This window comes from Rhinatrema bivittatum, unplaced genomic scaffold, assembly GCF_901001135.1.
Source record: "Rhinatrema bivittatum unplaced genomic scaffold, aRhiBiv1.1, whole genome shotgun sequence".
In the NCBI taxonomy this organism is placed as follows: domain Eukaryota; kingdom Metazoa; phylum Chordata; class Amphibia; order Gymnophiona; family Rhinatrematidae; genus Rhinatrema; species Rhinatrema bivittatum.
In genome coordinates this window covers 1-25,200 of record NW_021821301.1, presented here as the reverse complement: position 1 = coordinate 25,200, position 25,200 = coordinate 1, and the positions used below count along the sequence as shown (strand labels likewise).

The window sequence follows — 25,200 nt, the reverse complement described above, 5'->3', positions numbered from 1 at the left end:
GTAGAGCAATTTAATTTCCCTGTCATAATAAGTAATGACTGATTACAATATTGTGATGTTAGGGCTTTGCATAGAATCATATGTTGATTTAACCTCAGTCCGAAGAAAGAAATCATATCTGATGCACTATTGGTCCCTCTATTAAACTTTGCAAGAGTTGCAGTGTATGATGGCTTCTGCTCCACTCTAGAAGTCCCAGAGAAAAGACATCCAAACAATATGTCAATGGACCAGGAAGTCCAGATAAATACAAAATAAAGAGAGACTGTGGACAAAGAATTCCAGTTTGCCCCTCAGTTTACTAAATTGCCACCGACAAGTCAACTTATGCTTTCCTGGGATATCTTATGCTTTCACCAGAATGCAATCCCCATCTCTCAGTTCATGATTCTTAACAGTGTCATCATATCGGACTTGTTACTGGCGTTTTTGCTTACTGCTGCTTAAGAGCCTGCCTGGTAGGCCAGGTTGAATTTCTCCTTCAAGTCTTCAATATACTTGAGATGGCTTCTTGTGGAGTTGCCAGTGGGGGACATTCCAAAGCATACTTCCACAAACAACCAGGCCTCCCTACTAAACATGAGGCATTAGGAAGAATATCCAGTAGCATCATTCTTTGTACAATTATAAGCATGAATCAACCTACTCACATGCTGACTCCTGCCAGGGATCTAGAGTATCCAGCATGTTTAAAAGGGTTTGACTGATTTGCTCAGGCTGGGAATCACCTTGAGGGTGGTAAGGGATGATACTTGAATTCTTGATACCACAAATCTGACACATTTCTTTAATTAGACATCTCTTAAAATCTCAACCTTGATCTGAGTTGATATGATTAGGAAATTCATAATGGACGAAGAATTTCTCCCATAGTACCTTGGCCACAGTGGATGCACGCTTATCTTTGGTAGGGAACGCCTGGGTGTATCTAATGAAGTGATCAGAAACCACTAGGATGTTACCAATATTGCGGTTTTCATTTTCTAAGCACATGAAATTAATGCAAACCATATCAAGAGGGCCTTTGCTGGTGATGTTAGTCAAGAGGGCAGCTTTAGTAGGAAGGATATTCCACATAATGCTCTTCCCACGGGTCTTTACATATACTTCCACATCTGCTAATTCCTGGGCCAATACAATCTGGCTTTACAAATTCACTAGGATGATCTATCCCCCATGTGTCTAATATCACCATGCAAGCTCCTCAATACACACCTCCTGAACTTCTAAGACAATATTACCTGTTTCTTTACTTTAGATGCAGTGTCTTCAGTGATTCGGTACAGCAGGTCATCACTATGCAATCCTACTCTCTCAGCCAACAGGGGAACATCTGGGTGTTGGGATACCACTGATGTAGCTGGCCAGCAGTACATTTTAGCTTGCCAGACAACCCCAAGGCCAGGTCATATTTCTGAGTTTGTTGAAGATCAGCTTTCCATAGCAATGGTAACCCTTTCTCATTCAGACGGGCAACTCTGGTGTAGGTAACTGGCAAGGCAGTGACAGACGCGACCAGCAAACTATTGCTACTACTTCATCTGGGGGTTGACACAAGGCTTTCATGCCATACTCTGGCACCTCTATCCATTGGAGCAACAGGCCGCATGCAATTGGAGTGCTCTTGCTTTATTACTGCGCCCAACCCCTCCAGGCTAGCATCAGTGTGCAGAATATTTGGCAGATGGCTGTCAGCAAAAGCCAACATGGGGTGTGCATTAGTCGATAAATGATTTATCTGAAAGCCTCTTCGCTGTCTGTCTCCCACCTGGCACCAAAAGGTTCAAAGGGTTTGAATACTTCACTCCTGAGGCAGAGGCCTTGGTCTTATCTTGTGAGATCTGTCAAGGGTTGTATTACCGAGGAACAGTTCTGAATAAATCTCCTGTAGTAACCACAAAATCCTAATTGGTAGGCTTTGACCATGTAACCACTGCTGCAATCTTGTGAGGGTCAGTAGTGATGTCCTTCTCCAACATAATATACCCCACATATTTCACCTGAGGCAGGCAGAACTGACACTTACAGTCTGAGTCCCTGAGCTTCCAACCAATCCATGGTCTTCATCAGCCTGGCCTCATGCTTTAGAATGCTTCACAAAGACAATGAGGTCATCTAGGTATACCAGCACTTCTAGGAAGTTCATGTTTACCACAGTTTTTTTCCCCAAGACGCTGGAATGTACTTGGAGCTCCTGCAACTTCTTTGGGGCATGCACTTGAACTGGTAGAAACCCAGAGGACAGATGAAGGCATTTTTCTCCTTATCACTTTCTTTCATGGGGATCTGGTAATACCCACTTCTTAGATCTAACACAGAGAACCATTTGCTTCCTGTCAGATAGTCAAATACATTATCTATCCTTGGCAGGGTGTACTGTCTGGAATAGTTCTCTTGTTCAATGTCCGATAGTCTATGCACATCTGAATTTTCCCAGTCTTCTTCCTAGCCACTAACATGGGAGAGGCATAAGGGCTTCTTGATTTCTGTATTATTCCAATGCCAACAGGTCTTTTAGCTGCTTTTGAACATCCTCAATGTCGCCTGGGGTTAGTCACCGTGATCTTTCATTGAAAAGACGGATGTTGTGTAGGGGTTTAGGGTGCTCTACTCCTTTGGCCAACCCCACATCCCACTGCTGGGTGGAAAACATATTGCCATGCTTGGACAGTTCCTGAATTAATCATTCTTTCTATTCAGAGGAGATCGGTGAGGAGAGCGAGGTTAAACAGCGAAGAGTCAATTTTTGAGGTGGGGCCCCTCTGTGGGGGAATCTCCTACTGCCACGGTGTCCACGGTGTAAGATCATCTCGGTCCAAGATGATCTGCTTTTTGGATTCATTTTGCACCCAGACCTGCAGCTGGTTATCCTGTTGAACTAGCAGTCCTCCAAGCACCTAGAGCTTCCACCATTACAATTTGTGTCTTTGTCTCTGGGGGAAGCTCTAGGTGGCAGGAAACAGACAGAGTAGCCCCAAGAGGTAATGTAACTGGCTGAGGGAAAGCATCCCAAACAGGACCCAAATCCTCTTCAATCATTAGATGGTTTGACAGTGTTCCCTGGTGGTAGGCTGCTAGGCACAATGGGTGGATGGTTAACATATTGGCATAGTTGGGCCCTGCCAGTTCTTGATATCTCTTAGCCAGCTGCTGGAACAAACTGGCATTGGTTCCAATGATGAAAGGGGTATTGTATCAACCTTTAAACATAGAAATGATGGCATAAAAGGACCGATTGTCCATCCAGTCTGCTCAGCAAGTTTCCCATTTTAGTATCTGGCATGCCATGCAGGTTACCTCCATGTATCAGACAGTTTTGCTTGACGTGCTTTGCTTAAAGACTTGGCCATAGAAGCAGTCCTTTATATTTTTTAACTTAATGTCTGAGCATCAGTACCCCAGACTATACAAAAATCATGATCGTATCGGTTGTCCCTGAATCCAAACTTCTCTTTCCTTTCAGCCCCTACCCCCTCTCCTTCTGTTATGATCCTGCTCGCGGTCCCATCCCGCAAGCAGGTCTCCACATACCGCCTCCATGCAGCCCGATGCCATTCTGCGGCAGGAGGGGCTGCTAATGTCTCCTTTCGTGGCTTGTGAGCTGCCACCTCCATCTTCATGGCCGTAGCGCCGTCACTGCCGGGACCTTCAAGCGGCAGGAAGCCATGGCCTGCTTTTCATCTATGCGGGAGCCGCCACACATTTCCTCCATCTATATAGCAGGAAGCCGCCGACGAATCCTTCTTCATGGCCTAGTGCCGCTGCCGGGCCCTGCTTCCATCTCTGCGGCCCTGAGCCACCTCCAGGATTTCATCTTTGCGGCAGAAGGCCGCTTTTAGTCCTGCTTTTCACACGGCAGAGGAGCTGCTCTTGCCACCACCCTCATGGCGGGGAAGATGCCGCGACCCAGAAGCCTTTCCTTCACGGCCTAAGTGCCACTGCCGGGGCCTGCTTCTGTGTTCCATGTGGCAGGGACGCCGCTGTCCATGGTCCTACTTCATCCTTGGGCCCTCCTCTAGGTGCCGGCACACGCCTCTTCAATCTATTTAAAGAGCCAGCGGTGGGATAAGCTTGCAGCCCCACCAGAAGACAGCCTTCAATCCACTTCCTGCTTCAGCCCTATAAAAGGGCTCAGTTCCTGTCCCTCGGGCCTTCATTCCAGAATCCACAGTTGTCTGTGTTCCTCTTTGTGTCAAGGTCCTCCATGGTCTTCACTTGTAGGCCTCTACTGAATTTCGACATGTTCCAGTCTCAAGTTCCACTACTTCGCCTGGAGTCTGCTTCTTGCTCAGGGGGTCTGCAACCAGCCATGGGCAGCTAGGTAGGGCGCGCTGTGATGCATTTCTCACCCAGTACTTTCGCCTGAGTCTTGAAACCTTGCCTGCGACCTTCTGAGTAACCTGAATCTTTGTCCGAGTCCTCCGAGTAACCTGAGTCCTCGTCTGAGTCCTTCCAAGTTCCAAGTCCTCGTCTGAGTCTTCCGAGTAAACTGAGTCCTCGTCTGAGTCCTTCCAAGTTCCAAGTCCTCGTCTGAGTCTTCCGAGTAAATTGAGTCCTTGTCTGAGTCCTTCTAAGTTCCAAGTCTTCGTCTGAGTCCTTCCAAGTTCCAAGTCTTGGTTTGAGTCCTTCCAAGTTCCAAGTCTTCTTCTTGTTTCTGCCCTCAGCCTCTGTCTGGCCTCACACACTCATCGTTCCCAAGCAGCAGGTCCGAAAGGGCTTTCGAGTGGCCAGAGGGCTACTCCTGAGACCAGCATTGCATTGCTGGATCTCCTTGGTGTGTGTGGGTCCAGCAGAGGGCTGATCCTGCTTGGTGCCTGTTCTGAGTTCTTTGCTTTAGTTCCAGTCCTGCTTTGTTCCTGCTCCGCCCATGCTTGCATGCGCTCACCTCCCACGGTCTGGCTCGGGGCTCCTCTCTGAGTTGTGCCGTGGTTCAGGGGCTCACGCTTTCCCATGAGCTAGCGGTCGCGCCCATCTTAGGATCTGTAGGTTGCGGTCGCAACACCTTCAAAGCAGAGAGCAATATTGCAGTTGCATCAAAAGCATCAAGGCTTATTGGTTATGGGTAGTAATCCCATGCTTCTATTAAGGGTAGTAACCGCTGCACTGTGCTGGTTACCCACATGCACATCAGCCGCAGACAGTAAAAGTCGGGGCCTCTGATGGTTGCTGTCTAACTCCAATTCCCCTTTTCCCCTGCCGTTGAAGCAGAGAGCAATGTTGGAGTTGCATCAAAAGTATGAAGGTTTATTTGGTTAAGGGTAGTAACCACCGGTAGTAGCCATCACACCAGCAAGTTACCCCCATGCACGCTTCCTTTGTTTCCTTTATGACTTGGCCATAGAAGCAGTCATATGCTTTTCCCCTTATGTCCACACAAGAGTATCCCAGACCATGGAAGTCAGGGCTCTTGGTGGTTGTCTAAATCAAATTCCTCTTATCCCACTGCATTAAAAACATCAAAGCATATTGGTTAAGGGTAGTAATCTCCTTGCCTTCTGCTAAGGGTAGTAACTGCTGTACCCCCTGGAGTTTCATTTCTTGATGCTTAGTTCTATTGTTTTCTTTCCAATGGAAAAGCTTTGAAGTCCATACATCATTGAAAACTTTTAGGCATCTGAAGTTCTATATCATATCTCCCCCTGCATCTCTTCTCTTCCAGGGTATACATATTCAGATTCTTCAGCCTCTCCTCATAGGTCTTCCAATACAAATCCCACACCATTTTCATCGCTCTCTTGTGGACCGCCTCCATCCCGTCTCTATCCTTTTTGAGATAAGGGCTCCAAAACTGAACATAATATTCCAGGTGAAGCCTCACCAAGGATCTGTACAAGGGCATCATCACCTCCTTTTTCCTACTTGTTATTCCTTTCTCTATGCAGCCCAGTATTCTTCTGTCTTTAGTTATTGCATTATCACATTGCTTTCAGGATGAAAAAATGTAATAGATGCCAGATGTCCAATCGGACATTAAATTTTATTGGAGACAAACTAAAACCGCCCGACTCTGGCCGAGTTTCGCCACTACGTAGCTGCCTCAGGGGCTACAATGAATGAAAATGACAAATTAACATACATAAATAAAAATCTCAATATAAAATCACAGATAAATAAATTAATCAAAAAGGACATATAACTATAAAACAGGACATATAAATGAATGTAAAACAGGACATATAATTATAAAATGGTAACAAATTAAACATTAATAGAACAGCTAATACAACCAGTATAAAAGCTAAAAACATATGACAGGTTATAAAAGAGAATATTATGCACAACCAGTTAAAAACAAAAATTTAAATTGAAAAAATGGAGAACTGATTAAAAATGATATTTAAAAAGAGGCATGAATAAATATGTAAGACTACAAATAAAATTTGAAAAGTGTCAGTGTACCACTGTATAAAAATATCACTATTTTCATAAAATAAATGTGAGTTCACTACAAATGTGTATATCTGGCAATATAAAAAAAAAATATTAGTTATAAGAATCAGCTTTGTGTATAACATTTGGTCTACTTCTAAGGAAATCTATTAATCTTACTTTAAATCAATTAACTCATATATAAAAATTTAAATCTTTTACACACAAAGTATAAGTATTAAAAATTAGGGATGTGCAATCATTTTTGCCGAATTGGAAAATTTCAAAGAAATAGTCCAATTCGGCATTGGTCGGAGGACCTGAATCCCAAGACGGGTTTCCCCCGAACTTCAGGGAAAATTCATTGTTCGGGTTAGCGCAGGGGGGGGAAGGGGCACATTTATTTAAAAAAAAAAATCCAAACCCACTCCAAGCCTTCAAATTTAGTTAATTACAACCCCCCCCCCCCAAAAAAAAAAAAACTTGCCTAACGTCCCTGCTGGTCCAGCAGGGGTCCCGGGAGCGATCTCCCGCTCTCGAGCCGTCGGCTGCCAGTAAACAAAATGGCACCGGTGGCCCTTTGCCTTTACCATGTGACAGGGGCTACCGGTGCCATTGGTCGGCCCCTGTCACATGGTAGGAGAAATGGACGGCCGGCGCCATCTTAGAAAATGGCCAGTGCTTTCGCAGGGTGACCTTCCACCTTCATGGACATGATAGGCTTAGGCCCAACCAGCCCTTTTGGCAGGTGGGAAGCCTCTGAATGACAGTTCATAGGATGTAGCTGGTAGCATCACAGGGATTCAGCTGCTACATTACTGGGCCCCTCTGACGTTTCCTGGCGGAGATGAGGAATGGGTTAATTTCTGTACCACCAACTGTAAATTTTCTGTAGACTTTAGCTCTGTGGCCATCTTGGCCACACTGGTAACAGAACCCTTTTCCCAGTGGCTCTGACTCATGTGATCGACTAGCTATAGGATTCTCGCGAGTTCTCCCAGGACCTCTTGAGGGAGGGGTTGGCAGCACAGTCTTTGTAAGTCCCAAAGCAGGTTCCAAGGTCACATTCAAAGCCACTATCTCATGATACAAGTCAGCAAATAATCGGGACCATTCTTCACCCCTCTCAACACTGGTCATAGGGGCAACTAGCCAAACCACTGTACATAAGAATATAAGATATGCCATACTGGGTCAGACCAAGGATCCATCAAACCCAGAATCCTGTCTCCAAGAGTGGGAAATCCAAGTCACAAGTACCTGGCAAGTACCCAAACATTAAACAGATCTCATGCTACTAATGCCGGCAACAAGCAGTGATTATTCCCTATTGATTAACTGCAGTTTATGGACTTCTTCTGGAACTCATCCAAATCTTTTTAAAACTCAGCTACACTAACTGCCTTAACCACATCCACTGGCAACAAAATTCCAGAGCTTAATTGTGTTTTGAGTGAAAATAATTTTAACCAATTTGTTTTGCTAACTTCATGAAGTGCCCCCTAGTCTTTGTTTTATCCGAAAGAGTAAATATCCATTTCACATTTTCAAGTCCTTTTATGATTTGTAGACATCTATCATATCCCCTCCTCAGCTGTCTCATCTCCAATCTGAACAGACCTAACTTCTTTAGCCTTTCCTGATAGGGAAGCCGTTCCATGCCTTTTATCATTTTGGTTGCCTTTCTCTTTACTTTCTCCAGTGCAACTATATCTTTTTTGAGATGAAGTGACCAGAATTGCACACAGTATTCAAGGTGTGGTCTAACAACTGAGCGTTACAGAGATTATTATGATATTCTTTGTTTAATATGCCATTCCCTTCCTAATAATTCCTAACATTCTGTTAGCTTTGTTGACTGCCACAGCACACTGAGCTTGAGAAAAGATAGGGGGATAATGTGCTTTCAAGAAGGCAACCTCCTCTTATAGTTTGTTAACTAATGCTGTCAGGTAGGCTACCTCAGCAAATTTAACAGAGTTTTTGGCCAGTTGCTCCCTGGATAGTTGTTTCTCTAACAATGCTTGGCTGGTTGTTTCTTGTTCCTCTTCAACTCTAATCTCTTTCACCAACTGCAGGAAGTCTGGGGGCTTTCCCTTCCTTTCCTGTAGCTGCAAACGTAACAATAAGTCATCAGACTTGCACTAACTGCTTCAACCAGGCAATATCTCTCAGCGGGTGCTATCCCCCCTTTTCTGACACTCTCCACAATTCAGCCTCCAGATGTCTCAAGTAATCAGACAGCTTTTCTCCATTTCATTGTCTGGTCTGTCTGAACCGGAAACTTGGGTCTGACCCATTTTCAGAAGTGCCAAATGTGCTCTCCAGGGCTTCCATGTACTCTTCAGATGTGTCCAGTGGATTCTCAGCTTTCACTGCTCCATAAATCTCCGGAGCAGGGCACTGGAGATACTCTCTTGGTTGCTGTCTCTTCTCTAAAGCAGAACTTTCCCAATCAGGGACTGTTTGGGTGGTTTGCTCAATTCAATTTTTATAGTCCAGGGACAGGTATCTTACCAGAAAAAGTTCTCAATTGTTTGTAAAAGCTATAGTCATTCTGGGGTTTTCTGGCTTCCACTATTACTTTGCAAATAGTCAGTATAAGAGATGCCGGGTCTTGTGGAGTGGTCTCTGCCGGAGCAAACATTTTCTTTAGCTCTGTAACTGTTTTTCCCTTCTAAGCTAAAAAGCCAGTGAGCTCCTCTGCAAAAGTGCTATCACATGCTTTTGAATCACTTTCTCTTCTAGGGGCCTCTCGCATTGGTAATTTTCCAAGGGGTGGCCCTATTTATGGGCGATATCTCATAGAAAAGGGCCTGGATTGAATTAATGTAATAGCTCACACAAAAAGCCATTCATTTCTCCTGTGCAGAGTCGCAGGTTCGGCCTATCACTTTTACACTATGCCAACCTGTTGCTGTTTCTGTAATACTGGAGTTCTCCTGCAATGCTGTGCCCATAGGGATATTCTGCACCAAAAAGGCACTGCTTATATCAACCTCCTCTCCTTTGCACTGGTTTTCTAGAGTTTGCAAGGCCATTGTTATAACAGGTCACAAACGTTGGTTGGGTTACTTATCCGGACTGGATGAGGTACAGGCAAAGAAAGAAAAATTTTCCAATCCCAGTGATGCTTCCACTCTGTGGCCCCCTTTCCCTTAATCTGTACTATGAATTACCCTTATGCTTGGGATGGGGAGTACCAGATGTTAAATTATATTTACTAATATGATTTATCTTCAGGTTTGTAGCCTGAGTGGTGGATGACACAGGGTCCCAGTCACTTTGATATCACAATTCTGTGCCCTTCCCAAACAACCTCTTACTTGTGGCACCACAGAACAGATAGAATCATCACACCAGAATAAAACAGTAAATAACCCTGTTACTAGTATTGTGTAAGTAGAGGGTAAATCCAACCAGAACATTAAATGGGAAAAGTACAGTAGTGAAATATAATATAACTTATAGCTTTCTTATTTTAAATCAAGCAATGCAAAAATAACACTGAGTATGGCCTGTTAGCCAGGCAACCAACATATTCATATGGCTAGTAAAAAAATAAAAAATAAGAAACGATAATAGAGAAAGGTTGAAGAGAAAAGCAGTGAAGCACATAGCTTTCAAAAACTGTCTTTACCCCTGAGTACTCAAAAACGGGTTGGAAGGAACAGATTCACCCCAATGTCACCAGTTTGTAAAGGGTGCACCCTGTCCCAAACACAAAATTGTGTGGAAACAAAATCAAGAAAATGAAGAAGTACCTCTTGATGGTGGAGCTGGCTAGAAGACAAATCAAATAGATGAGCACTACAGTGTGTGAAAGGTCACTCTCTTGGGGAGCTTCTGAAATGGTTTACTTGGTACTAAGCAGAAAGTGGGCCTGGTTTCTATCTCTTACAGAAAGACCAGAGTCCATCTGTTTTTCTTTCCCAGTATCTGCCAGTAAGGGTTTATGCTTGAGTTTGGCTGAAGCAGTTAAGATGAGATATTGAATTTGTAATGAAAGGCAAGGAAATAAACCCCTCTCCTCTGCTAAGATACTCTCTGTGTAAAGTTTTGATTACTTAACTCAGTTTCTTATGAGGTTGATCCAGCCATGTGCTCCTGGGTCTGGATATCGCTGGAAAGGAAGACTCTCAGTCTCTTAAGAGTTCCTGGCTCCTCTGTCCCTTGTTGGGATTTAACATGTAGCTTGGCTATGAAACAAGAAGAACTGTCTATCTCTCTATTTTCTCAGAGCGCATACTTCTGTCTCTCCCTCTTGATAATTAGTTCTTCAGGAGAAAACTGATTGTAGAGCTGAGAGATGCAGCCCTATCTTCCTGGCTCCTGGCTCCAACTTCTGGGCGAGAAGTGGGAGCATCAGCATGTGTGTTGTGTGAGAGAATAAGGATATGACTGAGCATGAGCATGTAAGAGAGTATGTTTAGGAGAATGAATGAATTGAGTGTATATGTGAAAATGAGCATGTAAGTGTGTGACAGTGAGCATTTGAGCGTGTCAGTGTGTGTATCTGAGAAAGCAGAATATCTGCGTACCCCTTCCCTTTCCCTCCGCTAATCCATGACAATCTTAGGGTGACTGGAAATCAAAAGCTCCCAGGCATATTACATATATTACAAACTCTACTTCCATTAATGTTTAGGAACACATAACTGTAAAAGTTTTAACAGAGAAGAAAAAGAAATGAGCTCACCTTGATAAGCTAAAAACATTTTAGTAAAGGGAGGCATTCTAACAAGGAAGTGAAGTACAGTTCCACTGTTTGAATAGTGTGATCCATAATGATAAGGCTGCACAGGTGGCATTGGGTCATCATCTCGGGCACCCTTACGATATTCTTCTTCTAAGTACTAAAACAGTGGAGGAAAGCAAAATAGTGAGACATATGCTTTACTGTTTACTCAGCTGATTATAATGACAATGGCAATTTTCTTTTTATATACACATCTTAAAAAATGGTGTTTAAGCTGAATTGAAAAACAATAAACAAAGTAGAATTTTTTTTGGATTAATGTTAAAAAGAAACCACAAGATTCTCTGCTGATGTTAAATGTAACAACTTAAGGACGGGTAGAATGTCAGAGATCATAATTTAGAATAGGGGATGCAAATCCAGTTTTTTAGACAAAATGCATGTAAATATAGGAGGCAAATATTCATTTTGAATATCCTGAAATGATCTGCAGCTCTCAAGAAACAAATTTGATTTAGTAGTTACATGAAGTATTATAAAGTAACAAAAACAAATTTCAAGTGCACAAAGCAAGCATCAAAAAAGATGTTTTTATAATCTTAAAAATATACATTATAAAAATATGAGTCACTAAACTCATATTTATGATTTGCCATCTTAGTATAACTCTCCTGACCTAAGTCAAATCTCCTCCCTCATACTTAGAAAACAAAAAAACTACAGACTGGCAAAATGTTTACAATTTCTATATTGGTAGCAACTCTCTACGCCAGAGTTTAAGTACTGTGTTAGAAAGGTAACATATTTATCTTCATTTTACTCATGCACCATTTAAAATTAATGATAAAATCAGCATTTGGTTTCAAGAACAGAGAATGGATGTGTTTCAAAATGTAATTCTATATGATTCAGAATTCTTTTCATAAATTACATTTTTATTAATGTTTCAATCCAGTGGGAGCACTGAGAGAAGATGATCTCCTTGCTGGTGCTTAGAAAAAATCAGTAAGTACTGCTTAGAGACATTTTTAAAACTTAACATTATAAGAACATGCCATACTGGGTCAGATCAAGGGTCCATCAAGCTCAGCATCTTGTTTCCAACAGTGGCCAATCCAGGCCATAAAACCTGGCAAGTACCAAAAAACTAAGGGGTAGATTTTTAAAAAAAGCGCGATCGCGTACTTTTGTTGGCGTACCAGGCGCCAACAAAAGTACGCTGGATTTTATAAGATACGCGCGTAGCCACGCGTATCTTATAAAATCCTGGATCGGCGCGCGCAAGGCTGCCGATTTTGGGCAGCTGGCGCGCGCCGAGCCACACAGCCTGCCTCCGTTCCCTCCGAGGCCGCTCCGAAATCGGAGCGGCCTTGGAGGGAACTTTCTTTCGCCCTCCCCTCACCTTCCCCTCCCTTCCCCTACCTAACCCCCCCCCCGGCCCTATCTAAACCCCCCCCTACCTTTATCCATGGATTTACGCGTCCCAGAGGGAGACGTAAATCCACGCGTGCCAGCGGGCTGCTGGCGCGCCGAGACCCGACCCGGGGGCGGTTCCGGAGGGCGTGGCCATGCCCCCGGAACGCCCTGGGCCGAAACCATGCCCCCGGGCCCGCCCCCGAAACGCCGCTTCCCGCCCCCAAAACACCGCGCCGTTCGGCCCCGCCCCGGCACGCCCCCTAAAAAAAACCCCAGGACTTACGTGCGTCCCGGGGCTCTGTGCGTGCCGGCGGCCTATGCAAAATAGGCGCGCGAGGGCCCTGCTCGCATAAATCCGGGCGGATTTACGCGAGCAGGGCTTTTAAAATCCGCACGTAAGTCTATTCCATGTTACCATTGCTAACGGCAGTGGCTATTCTCTAAGTGAACTTAATAGCAGGTAATGGACTTCTCCTCCAAGAACTTATCCAATCCTTTTTTAAACACAGCTATACTAACTGCACTAACCACATCTTCTGGCAAACAAATTCCAGAGTTTAATTGTGCGTTGAGTAAAAAAGAACTTTCTCCGATTAGTTTTAAATGTGCCCCATGCTAACTTCAGGGAGTGCCCCCTAGTCTTTCTATTATCCGAAAGGTAAATAACCCATTCACATCTACCCGTTCTAGACCTTTCATGATTTTAAACATCTCTATCATATCCCCCCTCAGCCGTCTCTTCTCCAAGCTGAAAAGTCCTAACCTCTTTAGTCTTTCCTCATAGTGGAGCTGTTCCATTCCCCTTATCATTTTGGTAGCCCTTCTCTGTACCTTCTCCATTGCAATTATATCTTTTTTGAGATGCGGCGACTAGAATTGTACACAGTATTCAAGGTGCGGTCTCACCATGGAGTGATACAGAGGCATTATGACATTTTCTGTTTTATTCACCATGCCCTTTCTAATAATTCCCAACATTCTGTTTGCTTTTTTGACTGCCGCAGCACACTGAACTGACGATTTCAATGTGTTATCCACTATGACGCCTAGATCTCTTTCTTGGGTTGTAGCACCTAATATGGAACCCAACATTATGTAATTATAGCATGGGTTATTTTTCCCTATATGCATCACCTTGCACTTATCCATATTACATTTCATCTGCCATTTGGATGGACAATTTTCCATTCTCACAAGGTCTTCCTGCAATTTATCACAATCTGCTTGTGATTTAACTACTCTGAACAATTTTGTGTCATCTGCAAATTTGATTATCTCACTCTTCGTATTTCTTTCCCCAGATCATTTATAAATATATTGAAAAGTAAGGGTCCCAATACAGATCCCTGAGGCACTCCACTGGCCACTCCATTCTACTGAGAAAATTGTCCATTTAATCCTACTCTCTGTGTTATTTAGTGTGTTCGTGTGTTTATTTTAAAGTTAGTCAGAAAGTCAGTCAGCAAACAGATTTTTTTGTGTTTTATTATAAATAGGTAGTCAAAAGTCAGGCAACAAACAGAAGTTTGTGTGTTTGTATTTCTCAACTCTCCCACCCCTAGCTCAGCCTTTAATTTACAGGCAGGAGTTGCTTTCACACTTAAAAAAAAAAAAAAAAAATCAGCCTTTTAACTTAAACTCAGAAATTCCTCACACCTTATCAAGAGTTTGATTATTCCATTATAGGTTACATATAGTGAATATAGTGAACACAATAATACATTAAAGGACCCTAATCGTACACAGTCCCACACCCATAGCAACCTAAAACGTAACTAGAAACTGAACAAATTTTAGATGAAGGCAGCAGTCCAGCAGCAAGAGGGGGGCCTCCCAGTTTTTTGCATCGAGTGTCACGTGTATGATTTTTTACCCGCCGATGCAAAGAGCTCCTTTCTCTCAGAGAACGATTCTGATCTCTGGAGGCTAGAGTGGCAGACCTGGAGGAGCTGAGGCAGACAGAGAGATATATAGATGAGACCATCAGGTACATAGTAGCCAAGTCCCAACTCCAGTCTGGCATCCCTGGTGCTGCCTTGGAGGAGGAAGGTCTCCTGATCAGAGAGCATCACCCTGGTGCAACAGTAAATGATCCTGTAGCAAGGACCTATGCTCCAGGTGGTACAATGACCTCTCGCACCAAGGATGTGTCTCCCAGGGCTTCTGCCAAGGAAGAGAGGGTTAGGTCAGCCTTCATATTTGGTGATTTGATTATTAGGAATTTAGACAGCTGGGTGGCTGGTGGGCGTGTGGAATGCCTGCTGATGCGAAGGTGGCGGACCTCACACGTCACCTAGATAGGATTTTAGACAGTACTGGGGAAATGTTAAGAGCATCTTGGTGGCGGGGTGGCATACAGTCCAATAGGACAATCAAATCTTTATGGACAGAAATTCCTTGTGAGCTGGGGAACAGAATAGTGATAGGAGTATACTAAGTTCCACCTGGCCAAAATGGTGAGATGGACAGTGAAAAGCTAAGAGAAATTAGGGAAGCTAACCAAACTGGTACTGCAGTAATAATGGGAGATTTCAATTACCTCAATATTGACTGGGTAAGTGAAACATCAAGGCATGCTAGAGAGATAAAGTTCCTGGATGGAATAAAAGACAGTTTTATGGAGCAATTGGTTCAGGAGCCAAAAAGAAAGGGAGCAATTTTAGATGTAATTCTCAGTGGAGTGCAGGACTTGGTGAGAGAGGTAATGGTGGTGGGGCCGCTTGGCAATAGTAATCATAATATGATCTAATGTGAATTAATGACTGGATGGGGGACAGTATGTAAATCCATGTCTCTGGCATAATTAGCTACACAGAGATGGAGTGGACTTATGCCAAGCATGTTATCACTGCAGAGAGATGGGCCACTTCAAAAGGAACTGTCCAACTTGGAAACCTGATATCAATTAGTCATCAGCTGATACAATAAAAGCAGCTACAAGTGCAGGCAGCCATGGGAATGCTGATTTACTTTGCTTTAAACTACTTGAGAGAAGAGACATGGAAAATTGGTGTATAGATCTGGACACAAGATAAGCAAATTTGCTTACTGTAAACAGTGATTTCCGTAGATAGCAGGATGAATTAGCCATATTGCCTGGGATCATCTTCCAGTCCACTAGGTAGCGGAGCTCCTCAAAGCACACAGAGCTCTGCTCTGTGTACCCGTGTATGACCTCTCCCCTGCGGCTCCCAGCCTGCCTCAGTCTGTTATCCATGTTTCTACTGTATGGTTAGGAGGCTGTCCAGGGAGGTGGGTGGGATAGCATGGCTAATTCACCCTGCTATCTATGGAAAATACCATTTACAGTAAGAAAAACCTTGCTTTTTTTCTCACAGAAAAGCAGGCTGAATTAGGCATCCTGCCTGGGAGTCCCCAACTGGAAGGCTGAGTCACCGCACGGTCTCTGGAAGTGGTGCATAGTCCATTCCGTTTTTGTAGAAGGGGTGCTCAACCTGGTACCACTATTGAGGACAGTCTTTTTAGTTGTTCCTGCAAGGTGGAACCAGACTGCTGGTTCTAACCTTCAAAAAGGAGATAGAGCAGCTTTTAAAGTAGAACAAAGGGGAAAGCTGACAGTCGCTCAGCAGTGCATGGTTGGGAGAGAGGTATCTTCAAAGGATACTAATGATGCATTAGAATTAGGGCATCCCGACAGTGAGGTTCCAATAATAAGAAAAGTAGTCTAAGTGCCTGTAACTAAAATCTCACCTGAGCTAAAACATTCTAACTTATCCCTATCAATTAAAAAGCAGAATGAAAATACAAACAAAAAACAAACTTTGAAATGTTTGTATGCTAATGCCAGAAGTCTAAGAAGTAAGATGGGAGAATTAGAATGTAGAGCAGTGAATAATGACAGACTTAAATGATATTTCAGAGACATGGTGGAAGGAGGACAACCAATGGGACAGTGCTATAACGGGTACAAATTATATCGCAATGACAGAGGAGAGCACCCGGGAGGTGGTGTGGTGCTTTAAGTCCGGGATGGCATAGAGTCCAACAGGATAAACATCCTGCATGAGGCTAAATGCACAATTGAATCTTTATGGGTAGAAATCCCTTGTGCGTCGGGGAAGACTATAGTGAGAGGAGTATACTACCGTCCACCTTGTCAAGATGGTGAGACTGACAGTGAAATGCTAAGAGAAATTAGGGAAGCTAACCAAATTTGTAGTGCGGTAATAATGGGAGACTTCAATTACCCCAATATTGACTGGGTAAATGTATCATCGGGACATGCTACAGAGATAAAGTTCCTGGATGGAATAAATGATAGCTTTATGGAGCAATTGGTTCAGGAACTGATGAGAGAGGGAGCAATTTTAGATCTAATTCTCAGTGGAGCACAAGATTTGGTGAGAGAGGTAACGGTGGTGGGGCTGCTTGGCAATAGTGATCATAATATGATCAAATTTGAATTAATGACCGGAAGGGGGGCAGTAAGCAAATCCACGGCTCTCATGCTAAACTTTCAAAAGGGAAACTTTGATAAAATGAGAAAAATAGTTAGAAAAAAACTGAAAGGAGCAGCTACAAAAGTAAAAAGTGTGCAAGAGTTGTGGTCATTGTTAAAAAATACCATCCTAGAAGCACAATCCAGATGTATTCCACACATTAAGAAAGGTGGAAAGCAGGCAAAACGATTACCGGCATGGTTAAAAGGGGAGGTGAAAGAAGCTATTTTAGCCAAAAGATCTTCATTCAAAAATTGGAAGAAGGATCCAACAGAGGAAAATAGGAAAATGCATAAACGCTGGCAAGTTAAATGTAAGACATTGATAAGACAAGATAAGAGAGAATTTGAAAAGAAGTTGGCCATGGAGGCAAAAACTCACAGTAAAAACCTTTTTAAATATATCCGAAGCAGAAAGCCTGTGAGGGAGTCAGTAGGACCGTTAGATGATCGAGGGGTTAAAGGGGCACTTAGAGAAGATAAGGCCATCGCGGAAAGATTAAATGATTTCTTTTCTTCGGTGTTTACTGAAGAGGATGTTGGAGAGGTACCCGTACTGGAGAAGGTTTTCATGGGTAATGATTCAGATGGACTGAACCAAATCACGGTGAACCTAGAAGATGTGGTAGACCTGATTGATAAACTGAAGAGTAGTAAATCACATGGACTGGATGGTATACACCCCAGAGTTCTGAAGGAACTAAAAAATGAAATTTCAGACCTATTAGTAAAAATTTGTAACCTGTCATTAAAATCATTCATTGTACCTGAAGACTGGAGGATAGCTAATGTTAACCCCCATATTTAAAAAGGGCTCCAGGGGAGATCTGGGAAATTACAGACCAGTTAGCCTGACTTCAGTGCCAGGAAAAATAGTGGAAAGTGTTCTAAACATCAAAATCACAGAACATATAGAAAGACATGGTTTAATGGAAAAAAGTCAGCATGGCTTTACCCAAGGCAAGTCTTGCCTCACAAATCTGCTTCACATTTTTGAAGGAGTTAATAAACATGTGGATAAAGGTGAACCGGGAGATGTGGTATACTTGGATTTTCAGAAGGCATTTGACAAAGTTCCTCATGAGAGGCTTCTAGGAAAAGTAAAAAGTCATGGGACAGGTGGCGATGTCTTTTCATGGATTACAAACTGGCTAAAAGACAGGAAACAGAGAGTAGAATTAAATGGACAGTTTTCTCAGTGGAAGGGAGTGGGCAGTGGAATGCCTCAGGGATCTGTACTGGGACCCTTACTTTTCAATATATTTATAAATGATCTGGAAAGAAATACGATGAGTGAGGTAATCAAATTTGCAGATGATACAAAATTGTTCAGAGTAGTTAAATCACAAGCAGATTGTGATAAATTGCAGGAAGACCTTGTGAGGCTGGAAAATTGGGCATCTAAATGGCAGATGAAATTTAATGTGGACAAGTGCAAGGTGATGCATGTAGGAAAAAATAATCCATGCTATAGTTACACAATGTTAGGTTCCATATTAGGTGCTACTACCCAAGAAAGAGATCTAGGCGTCATAGTGGATAACACATTGAAATCATCAGTTCAGTGTGCTGCGGCAATCAAAAAAGCAAACAGAATGTTGGGAATTATTAGAAAGGGAATGGTGAATAAAACGGAAAATGTCATAATGCCTCTGTATCGCTCCATGGTGAGACCGCACCTTGAATATTGTGTACAATTCTGGTCGCCGCATCTCAAAAAAGATATAATTGCGATGGAGAAGGTACGGAGAAGGGCTACCAAAATGATAAAGGGAATGGAACAGCTCCCCTATGAGGAAAAACTATAGAGGTTAGGTCTTTTCAGCTTGGAGAAGAGAAGGATGAGGGGGGATATAGTAGAGGTGTTTAAAATCATGAGAGGTCTAGAACGGGTAGATGTGAATCCTTTTTTACTCTTTCGGATAATAGGAAGACTAGGGGACACTCCATGAAGTTAGCATGTGGCACATTTAAAACTAATTGGAGAAAGTTCTTTTTCACTCAACGTACAATTAAACTCTGGAATTTGTTGCCAGAGGATGTGGTTAGTACAGTTAGTATAGCTGTGTTTAAAAAAGGATTGGATAAGATCTTGGACGAGAAGTCCATTACCTGCTATTAATTAAGTTGACTTAGATAATAATCACCGCTATTACTAGCAATGGTAACATGGAATAGACATGTTTTGGGTACTTGCCAGGTTCTTATGGTCTGGATTGGCCACTGTTGGAAACAGGATGCTGGGCTTGATGGAGACTTGGTCTGACCCAGTATGGCATTTTCTTATGTTCTTAATGATGGCTCGACCCAACAGAGCGTCTGCTGCCGCCTGCTGATTCAGACAATAATGTGAGGATGACCACGTGGCGGCTTTGCATATATCCAGGATAGGTACTTCACTTAGTTGGGTGATGGATGCTGCCATCGCTCTGACTTGGTGAGCCTTTGGTGAGGCAGACAAGGCTTCTGTTCTTCTGTCATAACAGAATAAGATGCATTGTGAGATCCAAGATGATAGGGTTCTATTGTAGACAGGGAGTCCAGGCACTTTCGGGTTGAAGGAAACAAAGAGTTGTGAAGCCCAGGACTCGCAATGCATGCTCCGCTTGTAGTAGGCTAAGGCAGATTTGCAATTCAATGTATGAAGCCATATTTTCACTTTGATTTTGTGTGGCTTCAGAAAAAGGTAGGCAAGGAAATTGTCTGGTTAAGGTGGTGAAACAGAAAAGTATGAGAAAATAAGTGTGGGAATATGCTGGGCAGACTGGATGGGCCGTTTGATCATTTTCTGCCATCATTTCTATGTTTCTATGATGCTGATCCAAGATGGGGGATCCGAGTAGACGCATTTGAGCTAGTCTCTGTTGAACCCCTACTCTACTGCATGATGTCACACTATGTAAGTAAATGACGAGCCGGGAGCACGAGTCTTTGACTGCTCACCCGACTCCTTTACCTGTGGGACCGATGGACACTCATGTAGTCTGGGAGGTCATTACTACGGGAGTTGGCTCGCGGTAGGGTGAGCGGAAGGAGGCAGAACCTGCTGCCCTGCAGGAGCTCCTAACAACTTTGTCTCTGGAGGATCGGAGGGCCCCAGAAAATCTGGCAAAAGCCTGTTTCCCCAACCACCCCCGTGGATCACCGTTAGGTGAAAAGTGAGATGAAGACATCATAAGTCTGGAGAATAGGAGTGCTCTGGGGGGTTATACCATAAACCTGTAAAGCTTCTGCAGTCTCCAGGAAAGCTGCCGACAGCGCAGATCTCCAGTAGCTAAAGATGGAGGAAATAAAGAAGCCTACTGCGTTTAAAAAAGATTTGATAAGACTTGATATCTCTCTAGATTCAATCTGGGAAGCAATTCAAATTCTGAATGAGAATATGTTTCAACAACTAAGAGAAGTAACAGATGATATTAAATAAATGGGTAATAAATTAAAAACTGTGGAAAATTCAGTTAAAGAAAATAAGATATCTTATTTATCTTTGAGGGAAGAGACTATGGTTGTTTCTAATAAGTCAGAATATTATTCGAGAAAACCAACTAATATCTAACAAGATGGAGCAGTTTGAGAATCAGAGCAGAGGGAGGAACCTCAGGTTTATAAATTTTCCTAAAGCCCCACTGATACCACCTAAAGATATGTGGAAGAAATATTTAATAGAAAATTTGAAAATACCTGAACAAACTCTGTCCTTGGTTTCTAGAATTTATTACTTTCCTCCATTTAAAAAGAACCCTCCATCTCAAAGTGGTTTTCAAGTTTTGACACCTGTGATTCCAGATCTGGATATTACTAACATTCTCGAAACAACCCAAAGAGAACAAGTTAAACCTTCCACCTTGATAGTCTCATTTTTATTGGAATCTGACAAGGAGTGGATCCTAAGGATGTTCTTTTGTCATCGTCTAGACACGTTTCTGGATTTGAAAGTCAGTGTCTTCCCAGATTTTGCAAAATCAACCCAGTTGAAGAAGAAAGAGAAGAAATAGTTTCACAAAGCAGGACACTCTCTCGACTTATCATTTGTCAACCACAGCCACCTAGAACACATTAAAACTGACTACACTCATATCCCTTGGTCAGACCACTTACTCATACAATCCACTATCAAATATACTAAACCACAAATGACACAAAAAAAAGAACCCATTGAATTTAAATATCGCCCACCATAAAACATAGAAGCCCTGAAAGACAAATTAGAAGTAAAACTAACAGAAATGGATTACACAAACTGCTGCTCCGCGACAACAGCATGGATGCAAACAACCAAAAATTTAGCTGATGAGATAAATCCAATAAAATGTATTAGCATCAAGGAACCCAAACAAACAAATCCCTAGCATAATGAAAAGATAAAGGAAGTCAAAAGAAATCTGAGGAAAAAAGAAAAAGAGTGGAGAAAAAATAAAACAACCAAAAACCTAACTAAATACAGAAAGCACCTAGCCTACTATAAACAAGCAATTCTCAACGCAAAGAAACAATATTACAGTACTAAAATAGAGAAGTTTGCAAATAACCCAAGAACCTTATTTACAATAGTAAAAAATCTCACCAATGACAAGTCAGACCCTCCCCAAAACCTACTTTCTTCAGTGACAAAATTACAAACCTAAAAACAAAAATCCCAAATATAACTAAGCAAGAAATTAAAATGCAAAAAAGAAAGGTTAAACAATGGACTACATGTAATGAGATATCAGAACAAGAAGTCGAATCTATGCTAAAAAAGCTAAATCCCGCCCCACACGCATATGACACAATACCAACCACAGACATAAAAAAAAGTAGTCAACACAGTATTTCTGACATTAGCTAAGATCATTAATTTTTCCTTAGAGGAAGGAGCCATGCCAGATACACTAAAAGGAGCTATCGTAAAACCAATTTTAAAGAAAAAAAAAACAGTGACCCACTTATCCTGAGCAACTACAGACCAGTATCAAATTTACCCATAATTGCAAAGTTAATAGAAAAAACTATACAAACTCAATTAGTGGAACACTTAGATAGTAATAATATCCTATATCCGTCACAACATCGCTTTCGTAAACACTACAGCACAGAGACACTGCTACTATCGCTAACAGACAACATAATGAGAGGTTTCGACAGTGGTAAAAATTACATTCTAGTGATGCTAGACCTGTCAGCGGCCTTTGATACAGTGAAACATGGCATACTATTAAATAGATTAGAAGAAATAGGATTAAGCAACAAAAAAATCAACTGGTTCAGATCATATCTAAATAACAGATACTTCCAAATACAGATCAAAGACATAATATCAGAAAAAATAAACCTTCATACAGGAGTTCCACAGGGCTCAGCCTTATCCGCCACACTTTTCAACATATACCTGTTGCCGCTATGTCACCTGCTGCTTGGTCTGGGCATCACACATTACATATATGCTGATGATATTCAATTAATACTACCCATCGACGATACAATTGAAAAAACATTAAACATAGCTAACATGTATCTAGATCATCAAACAGCTACTAAACCAAATGGAATTAGTTATTAATATAGAGAAAACAGAATTCCTACATTTAGAACGCAAAAATATAGAGATCATTCAAACCCAATCACACTCAGAAACAACCAAAAAATAGAATTATTAGAGAAAGTACGGAACCTTGGAGTGATAACTGACACGGAACTAAGCATGAAACAACGCATATCTTTAAAAGTAAAGGAAGGATATGCCAAACTTATGATTCTCAGAAGACCACTACTAACAACTACTAACTTTTGATCAGTGTTACAAGCTTTAATTTTCGCAAGCACTGATTATTGTAATACCCTACTAGTAGGCTTACCATACTCCACACTAAAACCACTACAAATACTACAAAACACTGCTGCAAGAATTCTAACTGGTAAAAGTAAAAGAGACCACATCACCGAAACCCTAGCTGAAATACACAGGTTACCCATTGAGCAAAGAATACAGTACAAAACACTATGCACCATACATAAATTAATAAAGAACGAAAAAGCAGAATGGCTGAACACTGCCCTTCACGTACAAGTACCTCACAGAAACCTGAGATCAGCCAACAAAGCACTCCTAACTATTCCTTCAGTCAAAACAGCAAGACTAACCCAAGTGAGGGAAAGAGCGCTATCCTTAGCAGGTCCTATACTATGGAACACTATGCCTCTAGAGATCAGATTACAAAGAGACATCGAAACCTTTAGAAAAAGTTTAAAAACATGGCTCTTTAAACAAGCTTATCACAAAGAGAATGGAGAATAGAATCCAGGGACGTGTAAGGTGCGGACAGCAGAACATCGACACACATGACCTTAAATCAATATGTGTGTATTTTATTTATTTATTTATTTTGCTCACCTCTAAAAGAGAAGACACAATTACAATTATAACTATAATCTTGTATTCAAAATCGATACAGATAGAAATGGACATGTTTGACCACATTTACCAAATAATAATATATTATAAAACAATGTTACCGAACTTTGATGGCATCTGTTTAATTGATGTAAGTTGATACATTTACCTACATTAATTTATGTGCCTTACTGTAAACCGTTGTGATGGTATAGAAAATATTTTAAATTAATTAATTAATTAATGCAGCCCCAAGCTGTACAACTTAGTGCCCTCTTTCTATTAAAATTATCATGTAAATAAATGATCAAATATAAAAATTCCACTTATATTTTCTATGTTCCTTCTCAACTAAATAATTTTTTGAAAGATAAAGAACCATCTATAATTACTTCCTCCCCAATAGCTGTGGAGTAAGTGCAAATTGTTTGCAGCTGTATTCGATCATGTTACGCTTGGGCTCCGGTCAGGAGTCGTGAACACCACCCAGCAGGGTGGCTCCAGGTGGAGAGAGACAGGAATGGCTAGAAACAGTGTCTGGTTCCAGGCTGGGTCAGGGCAGGCAGCAAGTAGCAGTGTCTGGGTCCAGGCTGGGTCAGGGCAGGCGGCAAGTAGCAGTGTCTGGGTCCAGGCTGGGTCAGGGCAGGCGGCAAGTAGCAGTGTCTGGGTTCAGGCTGGGTCAGGGCAGGCGGCAAGTAGCAGTGTCTGGGTCTAGGCGGGTGGGCAGGGCAGGCGGCAAGTAGCAGTGTCGGGGTCTAGGCTGGGTCAGGGCAGGTGGCAAGTAGCATTGTCTGGGTTCAGGCTGGGTCAGGGCAAGGCAGGTCAGAAGGCCCGTAGGCCACACACACACAGAAGGCCCGTAGGCCACACACAGTAAGCAGGGCAAGGCAGGTCAGAAGGCCCGTAGGCCACACACACACAGAAGGCCCGTAGGCCACACACCGTAAGCAGGGCAAGGCAGAGGAGGCCGTAGGCCACACACACACAGAAGGCCCGTAGGCCACACCATAAGCAGGGCAAGGCAGGTCAGAAGGCCCGTAGGCCACACACACACAGAAGGCCTGTAGGCCACACAGGCAAGGCAAGGCAAGACAAGGCAAGGAATAAGGCCGAAGGCGCAAGGCAAGGCAAGGCAAGGCAAGGAATAAGGCCCGAAGGCCGCGCAAAGGCAAGGCAAGGCAAGGAATAAGGCCCGAAGGCCGCGCAAGGCAAGGCAAGGCAAGGAATAAGGCCCGAAGGCCGCGCAAGGCAAGGCAAGGCAAGGAATAAGGCCCGAAGGCCGCGCAAGGCAAGGCAAGGCAAGGAATAAGGCCCGAAGGCCGCGCAAGGCAAGGGAAGGTCCAGGGACCAAATGCACAGCAAGCAAGGAGGGCTAGAGCAGGGAGCCCAGGTGAGCTCGATGCCGAAGCACTGAGGGAACTGTCAGGAGGGTTATAAGGGACAGCCCAGAACATAGAGAGAAGGGAGATGGACTGGGCCTGTCAGGAGATCCAGCTCTAGAGGGCCCCTGGTGGTGAGGCGGTTGCACAGCAGCCATAGCCGTAACAGTACCCCCCCCCTCAAGGCCTCCCCCTCCTCCTGGATCCCATCTGTGCAGGAGATAATCAATAATAATGTGAGACCACTCCGGGGGTGGCGGCAGGTTCAACTCCTTCCCGAGGCCTTAAGGCAGTCCATAACACCTGGGGTGATAAGGCAGACACAACCAACCTGGGGCAGCAAAATAGTCCATAACCCCTCCTGGGACAAGGCGGCAGGGTTAGACCCCCCTGGGGGGTAGCAGAGGCGGTGCAGATTTCCATAACCCTCCTGGTGGGTGACAAGGGGAACACAAACCCCATGGGGCAGAGAAATAGTCCGTAACCCTTCTTGAGGCGACAGTAGGGC

The 25,200-nt window shown here is 43.0% G+C and overlaps 1 protein-coding gene across 1 annotated transcript in view; it reads right to left on the bottom strand.

The window, feature by feature from the left end:
* Nucleotides 1-11,225, bottom strand: part of LOC115082580 (lysosomal-trafficking regulator-like) — a gene marked incomplete at both ends in the record, with an annotated part of 56,442 nt that extends 45,217 nt beyond the window's left edge. The window contains one exon of the mRNA XM_029586798.1: nucleotides 11,069-11,225. Within this exon, the coding sequence (XP_029442658.1) occupies nucleotides 11,069-11,225 (157 nt within the window). The remainder of the gene's footprint in view (nucleotides 1-11,068) is intronic.
* Nucleotides 11,226-25,200: the final 13,975 nt, after the last annotated feature.